The sequence below is a fragment of the Rhinopithecus roxellana genome, chromosome 16 (genome assembly GCF_007565055.1).
Source record: "Rhinopithecus roxellana isolate Shanxi Qingling chromosome 16, ASM756505v1, whole genome shotgun sequence".
Classification (NCBI taxonomy): Eukaryota; Metazoa; Chordata; class Mammalia; order Primates; family Cercopithecidae; genus Rhinopithecus; species Rhinopithecus roxellana.
The window spans coordinates 89,148,591-89,163,823 of NC_044564.1; the positions used below are offsets into that span (position 1 = coordinate 89,148,591).

A 15,233-nucleotide genomic window follows, 5' to 3' on the forward strand; every position below is an offset into this window, starting at 1 on the left:
TCATACAGTTTATGCAAATACTGTATACGTGATAAACATCCCACAATATGATCTGTGGAATGAACTAAGACAAAGGAAATTCTGAGGAAGGACCATGGCATTAGAGGTGGAATTCATCCTTCCGAGGACTGAGATGAGGATGGAAAGTGAACCATCGGTAAATACAACCTTAGTCCGGACATATTTGCCTAAAATGAGCTCAAAGGGCACAGGTGTGCAGACAAAGCATGCTCGATGACATCATAACTCAGAATTCAGTAACCCAGTGTATCAGCTCCCTCACAAGGGATGTGCCAGGGTGAGGGCCACTGTTGAGAGTCTGTACCCAGTGATGGTCAGGGACTCAGTGACAGTGACTCTGGCAGCCCTGGCTGGATATCAGCAGATCCCCCAAGCCAGGTGACTCTCACTAACACCGTCCAGGGCACCAAGACCTGAAAGACATCTTGGGATGCTGAAGTTAGAATCCAAGTGCAGCTACAGAAGGGCAGCCACCTGGATCAAGTCCATCCTGGTAGCTGTCAGGAAGCACAGCATGTTCACTAACGGCCTTGCTCACATTGTCAGATGGAGTTTCTCAGGAGGCCATGGCTTCTTCAGGGATCTGTCGTCCAGTGGTGAAGGGAGGAGGCGAACCTGCCCAGGGCCGCCCCAGCCACACTGGCTCCCAGGGAGTGACCTGGGTACATGAGCAGGGAGGCCAAACCTGTCTAGAGCCTCAGCACACCCCCAGCACCTGCTGTGAGCAAGCTGCATGGCTTCCCCGAACGTGGATGTGACGACGTCATGGGTATTTACAGATTCCCTTGCACTGTGTCCCACAGTGCTCCTGGTTCATGTGTGACACACTGCACTTGGGGTGGAGGTGTGCTGACAGTCGTAAAGAGCCGAGCCTTTCTTCATTCTTTCCCGTGGCTCTGATGCACAGTTTCCAGGCACCAGTCAGGAAGGAAGTTCCTGAGATAATGGACCTTGTCCCAGTCACATTAGACTGCTAGGACAACGTGTCATAGATTTGGTGGGGAGGGGAGGGGGCGCATATTAAGAAACGAAATGTATTTGTCAGTCTGGAGGCTGGAAGTCCGAGGTTAGGGTCCCAGCAAGGTGAGGTTCTGGTGAGGGCTCTCTTCCTGGCTTGCAGACAGCTGCCTTCTCACTGTGTCCTCATGTCAGGGAGAGAGAGAGCTCTGGGATGTCTGCTTCTTACCAGCACCCTAATCCCATCATTAGGGTCCCACCTTCATGGTCTCGTCTAACCCTGAATAACTCCCAAAGGCCCCATCTCCAAATACCATCACATGAGGAGTTAGGGCTTCAACACAGGAACTGGGGGGGACACACATTCAGTCTATCAGAGCCCCCCGTCAGCCCCACTGTGCCCGTGTAGGGGCAGATTGTAGGGCTCAGGCGGGACACAGAGGTGGAGGAAGCACAGGTTTTTCCTCTTGGAAATGGCTCAGCCAAAACAAGGACAGGGACAGTGGGGCAGAAAACAGCTAGTGAGGTAACCAGCAGAAGCCCCGAGGTGTCACTAAGCCAAGGTATCATTTTCACCCTTAAGTGAGGAAGTTGGCTGAGCACCCACACACACCAGAGTACCGACCATGTTCCCTTCAAACACGGCTCACTTAACATTCCTAAACCCTGCAAAGGGGAGGTGTTACCTCGTCTCCTGAGGATGGCCCTGAATGTAGAGGAGTCACGGGAGCTGCCCGCATCACCCACCAGTGACTCTTCACTCCCCATATTTTCCCCGAGGGCCTGATGTGCACTGAGCTGGGGAAGCCCTGCCAAGATAAACTCTCCTTCCCAAAGGCCACAGGGGCAGCAGGCCTCTGACACTGCCCACATCCAGCAGAAGGGACGGGGCAGAGAGGCATCTGTCCGGCTGACTGCTGTGTTCTGTGGGCAGATGGGGCCGCCCAAACACGGCTCCCTTTGTCACTTGGCAGAGGGGCCAGGCCACCATATACCAGACAGCTTTGCCCCACCAGCTTCTGCTGCTGGGCCAGCGCCCAGCATCATGAACACAGCTCTGCAGGCAGGCAGTGCTGGGACCTGTGCTCTGGCAGTCACAGCAGTCCTGAGCCAACAAGGGCCCTGGGGAGGAATTGGAACTCAGACCGTGGACAAGAAGGTATTGGCCAGGAGGGAACCAGGGCAGGTGCCAGGTCCTGTCCATGCTGGGATCTGAGATTCTAAGAGGTGGGTTAGGGGTAGGGGGACAGAGGTCGGCCACATGGGGTGAGGGGAGTTCAGCAGAGATGGGGAGGTAAGGACAACCTGGGAAAGAGCAGAGCGCCCTCCCCAGCCTCAGTCTCTCTCCCGATGCAGTCCTCATCTCACTCGTAGACTCCAGAAGTCTCCCTTCGGCGAACACCTGGCCCCCGACTCCCAGGACACTCCCCGAACAGCCAGTGCCACATCCCAGGCAGCCCTTGCTCTGCCCTTGGGGTCTGTGCCTGGCAGAAGGGTGGCTGACCCTTGGCTCCCCCTGGCCTGGGCCCCAGCTCCTCCTGGCCGGGGGACCAGCAGACACACCCACCCTGCTCCTGGCGGGCTGGTCATGCTTGTTCCCGTTGGTGATGGTGTGTTGGGAGGGAACTGTTTTAGATACCAGTGTAAATCTCTGTCTACATCAATTCCACACGAGTTCAGTCATCATATGGGAAAGGAATCATAACTGTGGGGGGCTCCATGCAGGACCCTGAGGGCCCCTGAGGCCAGTCTCTGTGGCCACAGCAAGGAGCATCTGCTTCAGCTAGTTGGACAAGACTCTCTCCTGCCCAGAGACAGACAGAGGGACTTCCCCTGCTCTGTGCCTCTCATATCCCACACACCCGTGTGGACAGACACCTCAACGTCTCCCCTCAGCCCAGTGCCCGCGCTCTTCCTGATGAGGGTTAGGCAGGAGCGGCCCCCTCTTCCCATGTCCATGTTGTAGGCAGCTGCCTTCTCCTCAGCTCCCATGGAGTAGAACAAGAGCTAGCCAGCTCTCTCCAATCCCAGGATTTTCCAGGGATACTGATAACGATGGGAGGCCCCGAGAAGCCTCCCTAAAGCAGGCAGGGTCTTGTGAGTGAGTGGTGGGAGGGATCAGGGCTTCCTCAGCATCTGTCAGTCCCCGGAGCATCTGAAGGGGCCCCCTATACCAGGAGGAAAAAGTGGAGCCAGCCTCTGTGGGTTCCCAGTGCCTGGCTTCTCCTGGTTCCCTCTGCCCTCCACAGACACCCTCCACAGAGCAGCACAGCGCCAAGGACAGAGGCAGCAGCCCCAGAGCATTTTCCTACACAACTACATTTATTCCATTTACACATGAGGCCTCCAAGGGCTTCCCGCCCCCCAGCCCCCTCCCCGCAGGCCCTCCCTTCCCGCCCTCCCTGTTCAGCCACCCTCTCCCTCCCCTCCCTCCTCCACCCTCCAAAGCTAAGGCCCAGCAAGATCAGCACTGGGGGAGAAGCAGCCTTTGCTTAGGGGCACCTGCTGCCATGAGGGTCCGAGAGTTCAGAGCCCCACCCTTGGGGACTGGGACCAGAGAGCCTGCCCCGCAGCGGCCCCTACTGGCTACAATGCCGCGTTTTCTTCCTCCTGGAGACCAAGGGGCCACCCCTTCTCTTTTGAGACTGTGAGGGGCCACCCAGCCCTGGAGCCGGGGATTGCTCCCCAGAGACCCTGAGCCCAGGCCCTGGGTCGGGCATCTTTTCAGCAGGGGATGGGCTTCCGAAGAGAAGTCGCTTCTTGGACTTGGTAACAGGAGAGGGTGCTGGGCTGAGGCCTCTTCTCTGAGCAGATGGCGACTGAAGAGCTCCCTGGGGTCCCCGCCCTCCTAGGCTGAGAAGGCCTGGGGAAGGGACAGGGCTCTGGGATGGCCTCCAGGGCCGCAGCCTGTGGTGGGAACCCACGACATACACCATGCCAGGGAGTTCCCTCTCCTCACTTGACCCCTTAGCCAGCCTGTGTGACTCCTTAACAGGAGAGGCTCCAGGGAGATCCAAGGTGTCCTTGGTCCCCAGGCTGGGGCAGGTGGGTCTGTGGTCCTGGAGAGGAGAGGTTGGCCGGGCAGCCCTCAGCCCGGGGCAATCCTGACATCCCAAAAGCACAGCAGGGTCTTTGGACCTGGCCATGCCGGTGCACACTCTAGCCTGTCCCTGAGGGACCTGGGCAGCCATCTGGGGTGGGCAGGTTTCCACGCCGACCCCTTGTTGGGAGTCAGGGGCGTCTCTCTCTGCTCCTTGGCGAGCTACAAACTTAGAAGGACTTGAGTCCAAACAGGCCGTGCCATGACCAGGGGCTGCCCTCACACGCCGTTTCTCCTTCAAGGATAGGAGGCGCTTCTCCACTAGCTGCGGGAGGAAAGAGGCACTTACTGGCGCTGCCCCAGGTGTGAGCAGGGCCCAGGGTGTTGGAGACCAGGGCACTTCGGCGGGAGACAGGGAAGTCTGAGGCAGCTGGGCTTCGTGTCAAAGGGAGAGGGTGTGGCTCTGCTGGGCATCCCATCGGGCCTCATTGCAGCTTGCATCCTGACTCCCCTCCCTGGCTCCTCTCCATCGGACTCCGTGTGAACCTGCATCTTCCCACCCCGGAGTGACTCCCCAAGAAGCCAAGCATCCCCAGCAGGATGGGGTTAGACAATCAGGTGGGCCTTGTGTGCCGGGTCCCTCCTGCCCCCGGGGTACCTGGGTTCCCCTCCCTCCGCTGGTCTACCTGGGCAAGTGTGAGTTCTTCTTCCTTCTCCAGCTCCTGGCTTAGGGCCAATAAATCCATCTGTGGATCTGGGGAAAGCAATTCTTCCAGGAATGGGGAGTGAATGACGGCCTCCACCTGGAAACAGAAGGAAGAAGACATGAGCTTCCTGGGCAGGGAGTAACCTGGAGCCAAGGACACCCAGAGGAGATGCAGAAAGCGGGGAGGGCCCTGTCCCCACCCTCCTGGGGCTGTCTCATATCATGGCGACCACCAGCTACACACACAGACCACAGACCTGGTAGCATACACACATACAGACAGAGACACACAAACCGCACACAGACACACAAACGGATCCATATATGACACAGGAAAAGACACAGACACAAGTAACACACATGCCACATTCACACCCACACAGACACACACAGCAACACACAGACACACCCACACAGACACACACACACAGCAACACACAGACACACACACACAGCAACACACAGACACACACGCAACACACAGACACACCCACACAGACACACACACACCACAGCACAACCCCAGCACACACAGCAACACAAGCACACACCCACACAGACACAACACACAGCAACACACAACACACACCAGCAACACACAGACACACACAGCAACACACAGACACACCCACACAGACACACACACACAGCAACACACAGCCACACACAGCAACACACCAGACACACCCACACAGACACACACACACAGCAACACACAGACACACACACACAGCAACACACAGACACACACACACAGACACACACAGCAACACACAGACACACAGTAACAAATCACAGACACACAGTAACAAATCACAGACACACAGTAACAAATCACAGACACACACACAGCAACACACAGACACACAGTAACAAATCACAGACACACACACAGCAACACACACACACACACAGACACACAGTAACAAATCACAGACACACACACAGCAACACACAGACACACAGTAACAAATCACAGACACACACACAGCAACACACACACACACAGCAACACACAGACACACAGTAACAAATCACAGACACACAGTAACAAATCACAGACACACACACACAGCAACACACAGACACACACACACAGCAACACACAGACACACACACACAGCAACACACAGACACACAGTAACAAATCACAGACACACACACAGCAACACACAGACACACACACACACAGCAACACACAGACACACACACACAGCAACACACAGACACACAGTAACAAATCAGACACACACACAGCAAGACACAGACACACAGTAACAAATCACAGACACACACACAGCAACACACAGACACACAGTAACAAATCACAGACACACACACACAGCAACACACAGACACACAGTAACAAATCACAGACACACACACAGCAACACACAGACACACACACAGACACACAGTAACAAATCACAGACACACACACAGCAACACACAGACACACAGTAACAAATCACAGACACACACACAGCAACACACAGACACACACACACAGCAACACACAGACACACAGTAACAAATCACAGACACACAGTAACAAATCACAGACACACACACAGCAACACACAGACACACAGTAACAAATCACAGACACACACACAGCAACACACAGACACACACACACAGCAACACACAGACACACACACACAGCAACACACAGACACACACACAGCAACACACAGACACACAGTAACAAATCACAGACACACACACAGCAACACACAGACACACAGTAACAAATCACAGACACACACACAGCAACACACAGACACACAGTAACAAATCACAGACACACACACAGCAACACACAGACACACAGTAACAAATCACAGACACACACACAGCAACACACAGACACACAGTAACAAATCACAGACACACACACAGCAACACACAGACACACGCAATCACATACACAGACACTCAAATCCACAGAAACACACCCACCCACCCCCCTGCTGAGTAGCTAAGGAACAGAGCTTAATTCCAAGGGCCTGGGAGTGCCACCCCCTGGAATTCTGCAGACCCCAGCACTCCAGGCCAGCCCACCTTGGTGACAAAGTCTTCCTGGGAACACAGCTTGTCAATGTAGCTCAGGAGGCCGGGGTCTGGAGTCATCCCATCCTCTTCCTGTGGCTGCTCCACTTCGCCATCTTCCCAATTTCCCTCGGGCTCCCCTGTGGCCCCTAGGTGAGACCCCAGCAGCTCCTCCATGATGTCCACATACTCCTGCACCACTTCAGGGGGGATCTCCTCAGGGACCTTGGTCTCTGCTGGTCGCTGGGGCCTGGGTGGTGACAGGTGGGCCTTGGTCTCCGCTGGCCACTGGGGCCTGAGTGGGGGCAGGCAGGCAGGCGGGGCCTTGGGGCCAGCCTTGCTGGGAAGGTACACTGAGGCAGAGAGGGAAGAGGCCGGTGTGGTGAGGGCCGCTCCTCCTGCCTGCACCACACAGGGGAGGGCAGGGCTTGGGGATGTGAAGTGGGTCCCGGCTGGGTCAGGACCATCTGAACCACAGCGCCCCTGGAGAAGACACACAGGAGGGGCACATCGGAGACAGCATTGCTTGGGAGGAAGTTTGGAGCCAACAATATGCCATGTACTCTCCCGACTCATCCCTGCTTCCTGGGCAGAGCATATGTGGAGTTTTGGACGGGCGAGGGGAGAGAGTAGCTAGGAAACTTGACCTGGTCAATACCCAACATACACTCCCAGAAGCTGTCCTGTTGGGGAGCAAACCCCCCTCTTGAAGGGAAGCATGGGGTGTGAGGACAGTGGCCTCCCGTGGCCCCTTTGGCCTTTGCCGTGGCTCCTGTGGGAATGTGGGAAGCTGTACCTGGCTGCTTGACCACCTCAGGGGCCGGGGGTCCTTGAGGTTCAAGCCTCGGCGGGGCTGGAGGAGGCAGGCTCTGGGTCCCCTTCATCCACTGTGCTTTCTGCATCTGCATCTCCTCCTCAGCCTCGAACTCCAGGAACCTGGGGGTGAAGGAGGCCCAGGCTGTGCGGAGAGGGTCCAGGCCCCCTGTCCCCAGGACCAGGCAGCGGGCGAGGGCAGGGATGGGAGGCAAGGCCTCGGGTGGGCTGTCTGGGCCCTCAATGGGTCTCATCCCTCAGTCCCAGGAGGGAGCTGCTCCCAGAGTTCCGGGCTCACCCTCCCTCACCCGGCCCCTGCAGAGTCCATGGCATCAAAGGGGCTTCCTGACTCAAGTCAGGGCCACGAGGCCCAGGAGGGTCCCGGGGGGCTCCTCCTCCAGGTCTCAGCTGCCCAGGGTGGGTCGATGGCAGACGGCGCCAGGGATGATGCAGGAGTCCTGAGGCTGGGACTGCGGGTCCCTGAGAGATAACCCAGGGGCATGAGGCCCGGGAGACCCCTGGTCGGGAGGAAGCAAAAGCTGAGCCCGGAGGACAGGACCCCTTTCCCCTGAGGCTGCTGTCTGTCTGTCTGTCTGTCTGTCTTCACGGAGGGCACTGCCCAGGAGCAAAGGCGGTCAGGCCAGAGATGGGTCTCATGGTGTCCCGGGCGCAGGTCTCCCCTGCCCAAACTCCCTGGCCAGGCTGGGATGGCAGAAAACCGACTTCTGGCCACTGCTGTGAGGAGTCTGCACCCCACTCTGTCTACAGTCAGTAGCGCCCCTTCTCCCCATCCCCACAGCTGGAGGTGACCCCCTCTGGGCTGCGACGCTGGCTGCTCCCGCCATGACCTCCAGTGTCAAGGCAGGGGTTGGCCCAGGCCAGGCAGGGGGTGCTCCCCAAGAGGGCAGGACAGAGACCCCAGAGCACTCTAGGTGGCAGGAGCAGCTTCCTGAGGGAGCCAGGGGCCCAGAGCATCCTGTGTTTGTCCACACCCTCCTCATGCTCCATGCTGAGAAGCCACCATGGCCACCAGGCCTCTGTCATTCAGCCTCACTCTGCCACGCGGGCCCTGCTCCCAGGACCCCAGACTCACTTTTCCGCCATCTCGTAGAAGATCATCCGGTCAAAGTTGCTCGTGTGCTGCCATTCCCACATGGCCTGCCACAGTCCCTCCTCCAGCGTCATGGTGGGCTTCCGCCGGGCCAGGGATCGGAGAACTGGGCTGTAAACCAGTGCAGTCAGTCCCAGTCTATAAGCCCACCCTTCATCCCGAGCCCACCTGGTCCCAACACCTGGCCCCTGTCCTCCCCACACCTGTCCTGCCATCTGTCCATGTCCTGTTCTCCCCCACGTGGGCTCCTCAGGCCCCAGGACACGCCCCCAAGATCAAACATCAACACAAGCTACGGAGTAGCCTCTCCGACTGCCCCTCAAGTCCTTGGTGTTATGATGTTGAGAAGTGAACTCAGTACTATGGGTGGAACATATGTGTCCCCAACATTCCTGTGCTGAAGCCCTCAGCGCCGGCGTGTCGGTATTTGGAGGCAATCATGGTTACATCACGTCATGAGCATGGGTCCCAGTCATGGAATCTGAGCCCCGATAAGGGCAGGAGGAGATACCAGGGCTTTTCCTCTCAGCCACAAGAGGACACAGCCGAGGCAGCTTTCCCCAGCCAGGAAGAGGGCCCTCACCAGACACCCAATCTGCTGTCACCTTGATCTGAGACTCCTGGCCTCTGAAACTGGGAGACATGAATGTGTCTTGATAAAGCACCCAGTCTATGGGATTCGTTGCGGCCGAGCCTGAGCTGACTGAGACAGCGTGAGCCTTAGCTGACTGAGACAGCGTGCACACAGAATGACCTCGGAGCGAGGGTTAAAGTGCAGGTTCTAGGGCCCCAGGACTGAGCATTTCACCAGCTTCCTGGGGACTCTGGAGTAAGGCAGCCCTGGGGGTGTAGCCTCAGGGTCCTGGAGCATGAGAAGCAGGAGCACACGTCCAGAACCAAAGCAGAGCAGTGTCAAGCCCACTGCAAGCAGCCAGGTACAGCTTCCCACATTCCCACAGGAGCCATGGCAAAGGCCTGTGAGCCTGGGGCAGCTCCACTCCAAGAATCAGGGTCCCCAGTGCACCGGGACTCCGCTCCAAGGGGAATGCAACCAGTTCCAGGGTGCGGGGGCAGCGAGATTGCTGGGGAGGAAGATGGGGCTGTGTTCCACCTACACCCCAGGCAGGGGACTTCCCAAGGGGAGCGGCCAGTGTGTTGCACGGTGGATGTGCTCAAGCTCCCGTTTGCTCATCAGTGGGAAACACAGGGTCACAGAGGCGCCACAGGGTGGAGAGAGGCAAGGACTGGGAACGAAACCACAGACTCTCCCGGATGCTGACGTTGCTGCCTCACAGTCACCACAGTCCACGGCCCTGGGCTGCTGAGCTCGTGGTGTACTCAGAGCTATCACTGGAGCCTGTGGCTTTGGGGAGCACTCTCCTAGATGGCCTAGTCCTGATAATGATAGTAATAGGGACAGTAATCATAATTGCTATCATGTAATGTGTCATAGCATGTGCCAGGCACTATGCTATGCATGTCATGTGTGAGCTCAAGTCATCTGTTCGCCATCCTCTGAATGAAGCATCATTGTCCTTTTTTCTAGGGAGGATTGAGGGTGAAGATGCAAATAGCTGCCCAGCATCGACCCTAGTGCGGGGCCCAAGACCATCCCCCTGTGCAGGCTCCACCACCGCCGTGCTAACTGGACCTCACTGGCAGAACTGCGGGCATGTGCCAGGTTCCCGCCGGGCCCTGCAGCTCCTCCCCCCAGCCCCATGTGATGTGCCCCTGGCCATTGACACTCAATTCGAGGGAAGGCACTGGGGTGTACACTCAAAGACCTAAACCCAGGACAGGTGTGGTGGCTCACACTTGCAATCCCAGCACTTTGGGAGGCTGAGGCGGGTGGATCTCGAGGTCAGGAGCTCAACACCAGCCTGGCCAACATAGTGAAACCCTGTCTCTACTAAAAAATACGAAAAATTAGCTGGGCATGGTGGAAGGCACTTGTAATCCCAGGTACTCGGGAGGCTGAAGGAGGAGAATCACTTGAACCCAGGAGGTGGAGGTTGTGGTGAGCTAAGATCGCACCATTGCACTCCAGCCCAGGTGACAGTGCGAGACTCCATCTCAAACAAACAAAAAAGACCTAAACTCAAACCGTGGCTCACGTCACACCAAGAACCCTCTCTGACCTGGGTCTTCTGTATACATTGCTGTGAAAATTATTGAAAGTAAAAGCCCAGCACAGTGGCTCAAGCCTGTAATCCCAGCACTTTGGGAGGCCGTGGCGGGTGGATCACCAGGTCAGGAGATCGAGAGCATCCTAGCTAACATGGTGAAACCCCGTTTCTAGTAAAAATACTCAAAAATTAGCCCGCCGTGGTGGCACATGCCTGTAATCCCAACTGTTCAGGAAGCTGAGGCAGCAGAATTGCTTGAACCCGGGAGGCGGAGGTTGTGGTTAGCCGAGGTCACGCCATTGCACTCCAGCCTGGGCTACAAGAGCAAAAGTCTGGCTCAAAAAAAAGTAAGGATTGGCTGGACTCACAGGATAGTGATGGGCAGTTGACATGAGGCCCCTGACAGTCTGTCCTGAGCCACAGCCAGATTAATGTTGCTGAAAATGTACCTTCCCATAGCACAACCAATCACCCTCACAACCGCCCTGCAAGCTCCCCTGAACAGCGTGACCTCCTGTCCATTCGGCAGCCACTTTATGTGTGAGCTGCAGGACAAGCTCCAGTGCCCCGAGGACACTCACATGAGGAAGCAGGAAAGTGCTTCGGTGTCAGGACTCTGGGGAAGGTGCCTCCGGGCCAGGGGCGTGTAGCGCTGCCAGAGTCGGAAGTTCTCATAGACACTCTTGGGGTTACAGGAGTCGTCCGGCGGGGCCTTGGCCTGGGAGGGAGCCAGGCTGCCCTCTCCATGAGCCCCGTCTGGCCATGGCCCAGCGTTCCCTGGGGGCACGATGGGAGGCATCTGGGCAGCCGGTGGTGGTGGTGGAAGAGGAAGGCCGTGGGACCAGCCTCCCTCACAGGCCTGGGCGCTCCCAACCACCTGGGCAGATGTAATGGGCACCCCAGGAGCAGCTGCCAGGAGTAGGGGAGGTGGACACACGACACCTCCGCAGAGGGCGCCTGGAGCCTGCCAGACGAGGGGGTCCTGAGTTAGGACCAAGGTCTGTGCCTGAGGGGGCTTCACAGGCCCCACTTCTGTCCTCATCTGGACAAAGACGTTGGAAGCCCCCGCACCACTCGGGCCGCGGCCATCCTGTCCTGCCACCAGAGGTGTGCTGGGGAAGGCAGACAGCACCAGAGGGCCGCCTGGAGGAACCGCTGCAGTCATGAGGGGTGGCCCATGTGCTGGGCCGGGAGCGGGTGTGGCCAAGGGCAGAGCCGTGAACATAGACAGGGAGGCTCCAGGGTTCACGGTCACACCCGTTCCCAGCACTGGGTATGCTGTGGAGACAAAGGAAAGAGATGAATAAGCTGCGGTCTCCAGGTCCTCACTAGTCACTGGGGAATCCGAGGGGAGCCCCAACAGCTGAGGCGTGTGACAGGGAAACTCTGCCGCTTGCAAGTGTCCCTGAGTGTGCATGGGATGCTCTGTTCCTCCACGAAAGGGTCGCTCCACTAGAGAGCTGGGCCCCGGTCACCAAGACTCCCTGACCCCTGTCTCCCAAGAAGGAACAGCCAAGCCTTCGCTGCCCAAGGGTCTCCCTCAGTGTCCCTGGCAGACCCCGTCAGCCTCACAGGCATCTCCCAAGCCATGGGTCAGGGGTGAGTCTCTCAGTGGCCTGGTGGTCCTTAGCGTGCTCAGCAACAGGAGACGGGCCTACCCCAGGGCAGTGCTGCGCACTGAGAAGGCTGGCAGGAAGCCAGAAGCTTCCGAATATTACGGCCCTGTCTCCTCTTCAGTCTTCCTTTTCCTGAAGCTCTTGCAAATTCCTTTCTTTCCTAGCTCAACACCACAAAAGAAAACCACTGGATAGGCCAGGCATGCTGGTTCATGCTTACAATCCCAGCACTATGGGAAGCCGAGGTGGGTGGATCACCTGAGGTCAGGAGTTCAAGACCAGCCTGGCCAACATGGTGAAACCCCGTCTCTACTAAAATACAAAAATTAGCTGATGGCGCATGCCTGTAATCCCAGCTACTCAGGAGGCTGAAGCAGGAGAATTGCTTGAACCCAGGAGGCAGAGGCTGCAGTGAGCCAAGATTGCGCTACTTCATTCCAGCCTGGATGACAGAGCAAGACTCCGTCTCAAAAAAAAAAGAAAAAAGAAAACCACTGGATGGAAATCTCACCCAAGCCAGTGCCCTAGGAACCCCGAAGATAAACCATAACACATCACACCCAGCATGCAAATGATTGTCCTGGCACCACCCACACAAGTGCTAAATGGGGGTCAGATTCCGGCCACCCGTTCCTCAGTGCTCAGTGGTCCCAGCTGCCACTCAGGAAGCTCTGTTCCCAGGGAGCAGGTCTGAGAGGCAGTGGTAGAGTCCCCTGAGATACTGTCACCGCACAGCCAGCAACAGCTGCACACGATTAGAACTCAGCCAGCAATTGGTGAGCAGCAGGGCTATCAGGGGAGGTGCCCAGAGATTTTCACAGCTGCTGGTCATGTTACAATAGGTAGTGGGACAAGGAGCATCTCTGGTCCTTCTCCTTTGAGCTCCCAGTAACTGAACATAGTGACCAACCAAGAACCAGGGGTTCTTGGCCACGGGCCAGGTGAGGCAAAGTTGTCTGGAACTCATCCCTGCTCACTAGGACCCTATGCAGTCTCTAGTCAGGGGGAATAAGGGATACAGCACATGCACCTCATCATTCAGGACACACATCCTAACTTGAATAATAATAAGAGAACCATCTTCCTATTTGTGTGCTACTCTCCTTTCTCTACTGAAAAGGAAACCAGCCTTTCCAAACCCTTCCACTGAGAACCAGCAAGAATCCACACCTGTCCCCTGTTCATGAGGTAGTATACGTGGAATGGGGCAAATTCTTCATCTCCACAGTAACACAAAGTGCAGGGGACAGGCCATGAACTAGCAGACAAGAGGAAGTGGGTCTGAACACCTGAGCTTCTACAAAAGGGCAAACAATGCAGAACAACTCAGGAAGCCCAGGCCATGTGTTACCTGAACTTCCCCATCTGCCCCCACCCCTGTTGGATCAAAGCCAACAGCTACCTGAACTGATGGAGCAGCCAGCTCTGGGGAGGAGCTGAGAGGCTCTGGGCTGTGGCAGTTACAGTAGCCCCCAGCCTTGTCCACCCAGAGGCTGTCACTGCATGCTCTGTCACAGCCAACCCACCCAACAGTTTTCTGGCTGAGATCACTTCTCCCCACTCCTCCCTCAGATCTAGAAAACTCCAGTCCAAATCCCTCTGAACACTATGGAAGGGCACCTTCCAGGTGCCTGAAGACACACAGCACAGGGCTCAGGCTTGCCTGTCATCCTCCCGTGGCCACCAGTACAACACGATCCCACCACTCTCTACAAACACACAATGACGTGACCTGTCCCCCTCCAGAAAGGATCAATCCACCCACTCCATCCTTTCCCCTACACAGTGTATTCCCGCAGGCATCTTGGTCCACCTCTAAGGAGCCGTCCTCCCTAACCACAGACTCAGGGTGCCATGGCCATCCCCAGGTGTGATATCCTTGGGGACATCCAGTGCTCCCTCCCTCTTCAACATCAGCCCTATCGGCTGTCCCCAGGGGCAGTTCAAATTTGAATTCCCAGGGAGTTGAGGCATGGCAGACTCGGATAATGCCCCCATCCCTACAGGCTCACCTCCATTTGAAGCCATCCCCTCAGGCTGGGCACTGACCACCGCTGTCTGGCAGTTTCCGCAATGAGAAAAGTCAAGGGCAGGACCCAGAGAGTGACCTGGCTCAGCAGATGCTCCTGAGTCCAAGTGGAGCAGGGAAAATTTGAATGTAAATAGCTTTGGAACATAGGACCCCAGACATTCTGCAGAGGGGGAGGGGTGGTGGGCAGCTGGGCTTGGCAGGGGTGGGGGACATTCTGTGAAGGGCTCTGGCCAGTAGGCAAGAACCTGAGTTTCCCTTCCAACTGGACGGCAGCAACACAGACGGTGTGGGCCCCTTTAGGCAACTTTTAAATTGTCCTTCTGACTCACAGCAAAAACTTGTACCTGATGTCCCCTTTACTTCATTCTTTATCAACAGACCTACTTTTGTGCCATTCAACCCAGGCTCCTTCCCCCTTTGGCTCTTTCCCACTCTTGATGAATTTCAACAGGGGCTGCACTTCCCGAACAAAATTCAGAACACGTTTTCAGTCTGAGAAACACAGGGGTTCTTAGGAAGGCAAGGGGACTGGGTGTTTGAAATCAGGATGGTCTCAGCCCATCCAGGCTATTAGGTGGCTGTGCGCTCATCATTGTTTACGAGGCAGTCCTTGTGCCCCCGGGTCATGTATGTTGCTGGAATCTCTGTCCACAGCAACGGGCAGGCCTTACTTCCCATCCCCTTTCCTGGGAAGCCTCAGTCCAGGAAAGAGTGGCTATGCGACCTACAGCACCGAGACCAGAAATCCTTTCATTTTGT

At 56.6% G+C, this 15,233-nt stretch overlaps 1 protein-coding gene across 2 annotated transcripts; it reads right to left on the reverse strand.

Annotated features, from left to right (window-relative positions):
- Positions 1 to 440: 440 nt before the first annotated feature.
- Positions 441 to 14,831, reverse strand: NUTM2F (NUT family member 2F). Of its 2 annotated transcripts, none has more exons than XM_010375132.2 (7): positions 14,455 to 14,658; positions 11,408 to 12,104; positions 8,683 to 8,811; positions 7,573 to 7,712; positions 6,789 to 7,129; positions 4,705 to 4,821; positions 441 to 3,146 (listed from the first exon to the last, which is right to left on the reverse strand). In XM_010375132.2, exons 1-7 carry the CDS (start codon positions 14,468 to 14,470, stop codon positions 3,108 to 3,110), a joined length of 1,479 nt encoding a protein of 492 aa, XP_010373434.2. In that variant the 5' UTR covers positions 14,471 to 14,658; the 3' UTR covers positions 441 to 3,107. The 2 variants fall into 2 exon arrangements, with proteins under 2 accessions (XP_010373434.2, XP_010373433.2); XM_010375131.2 differs by lacking the exon at positions 441 to 3,146 and adding an exon at positions 3,280 to 4,343 and having other exon boundaries at positions 14,455 to 14,831.
- Between the last annotated feature and the right edge of the window lie 402 nt (positions 14,832 to 15,233).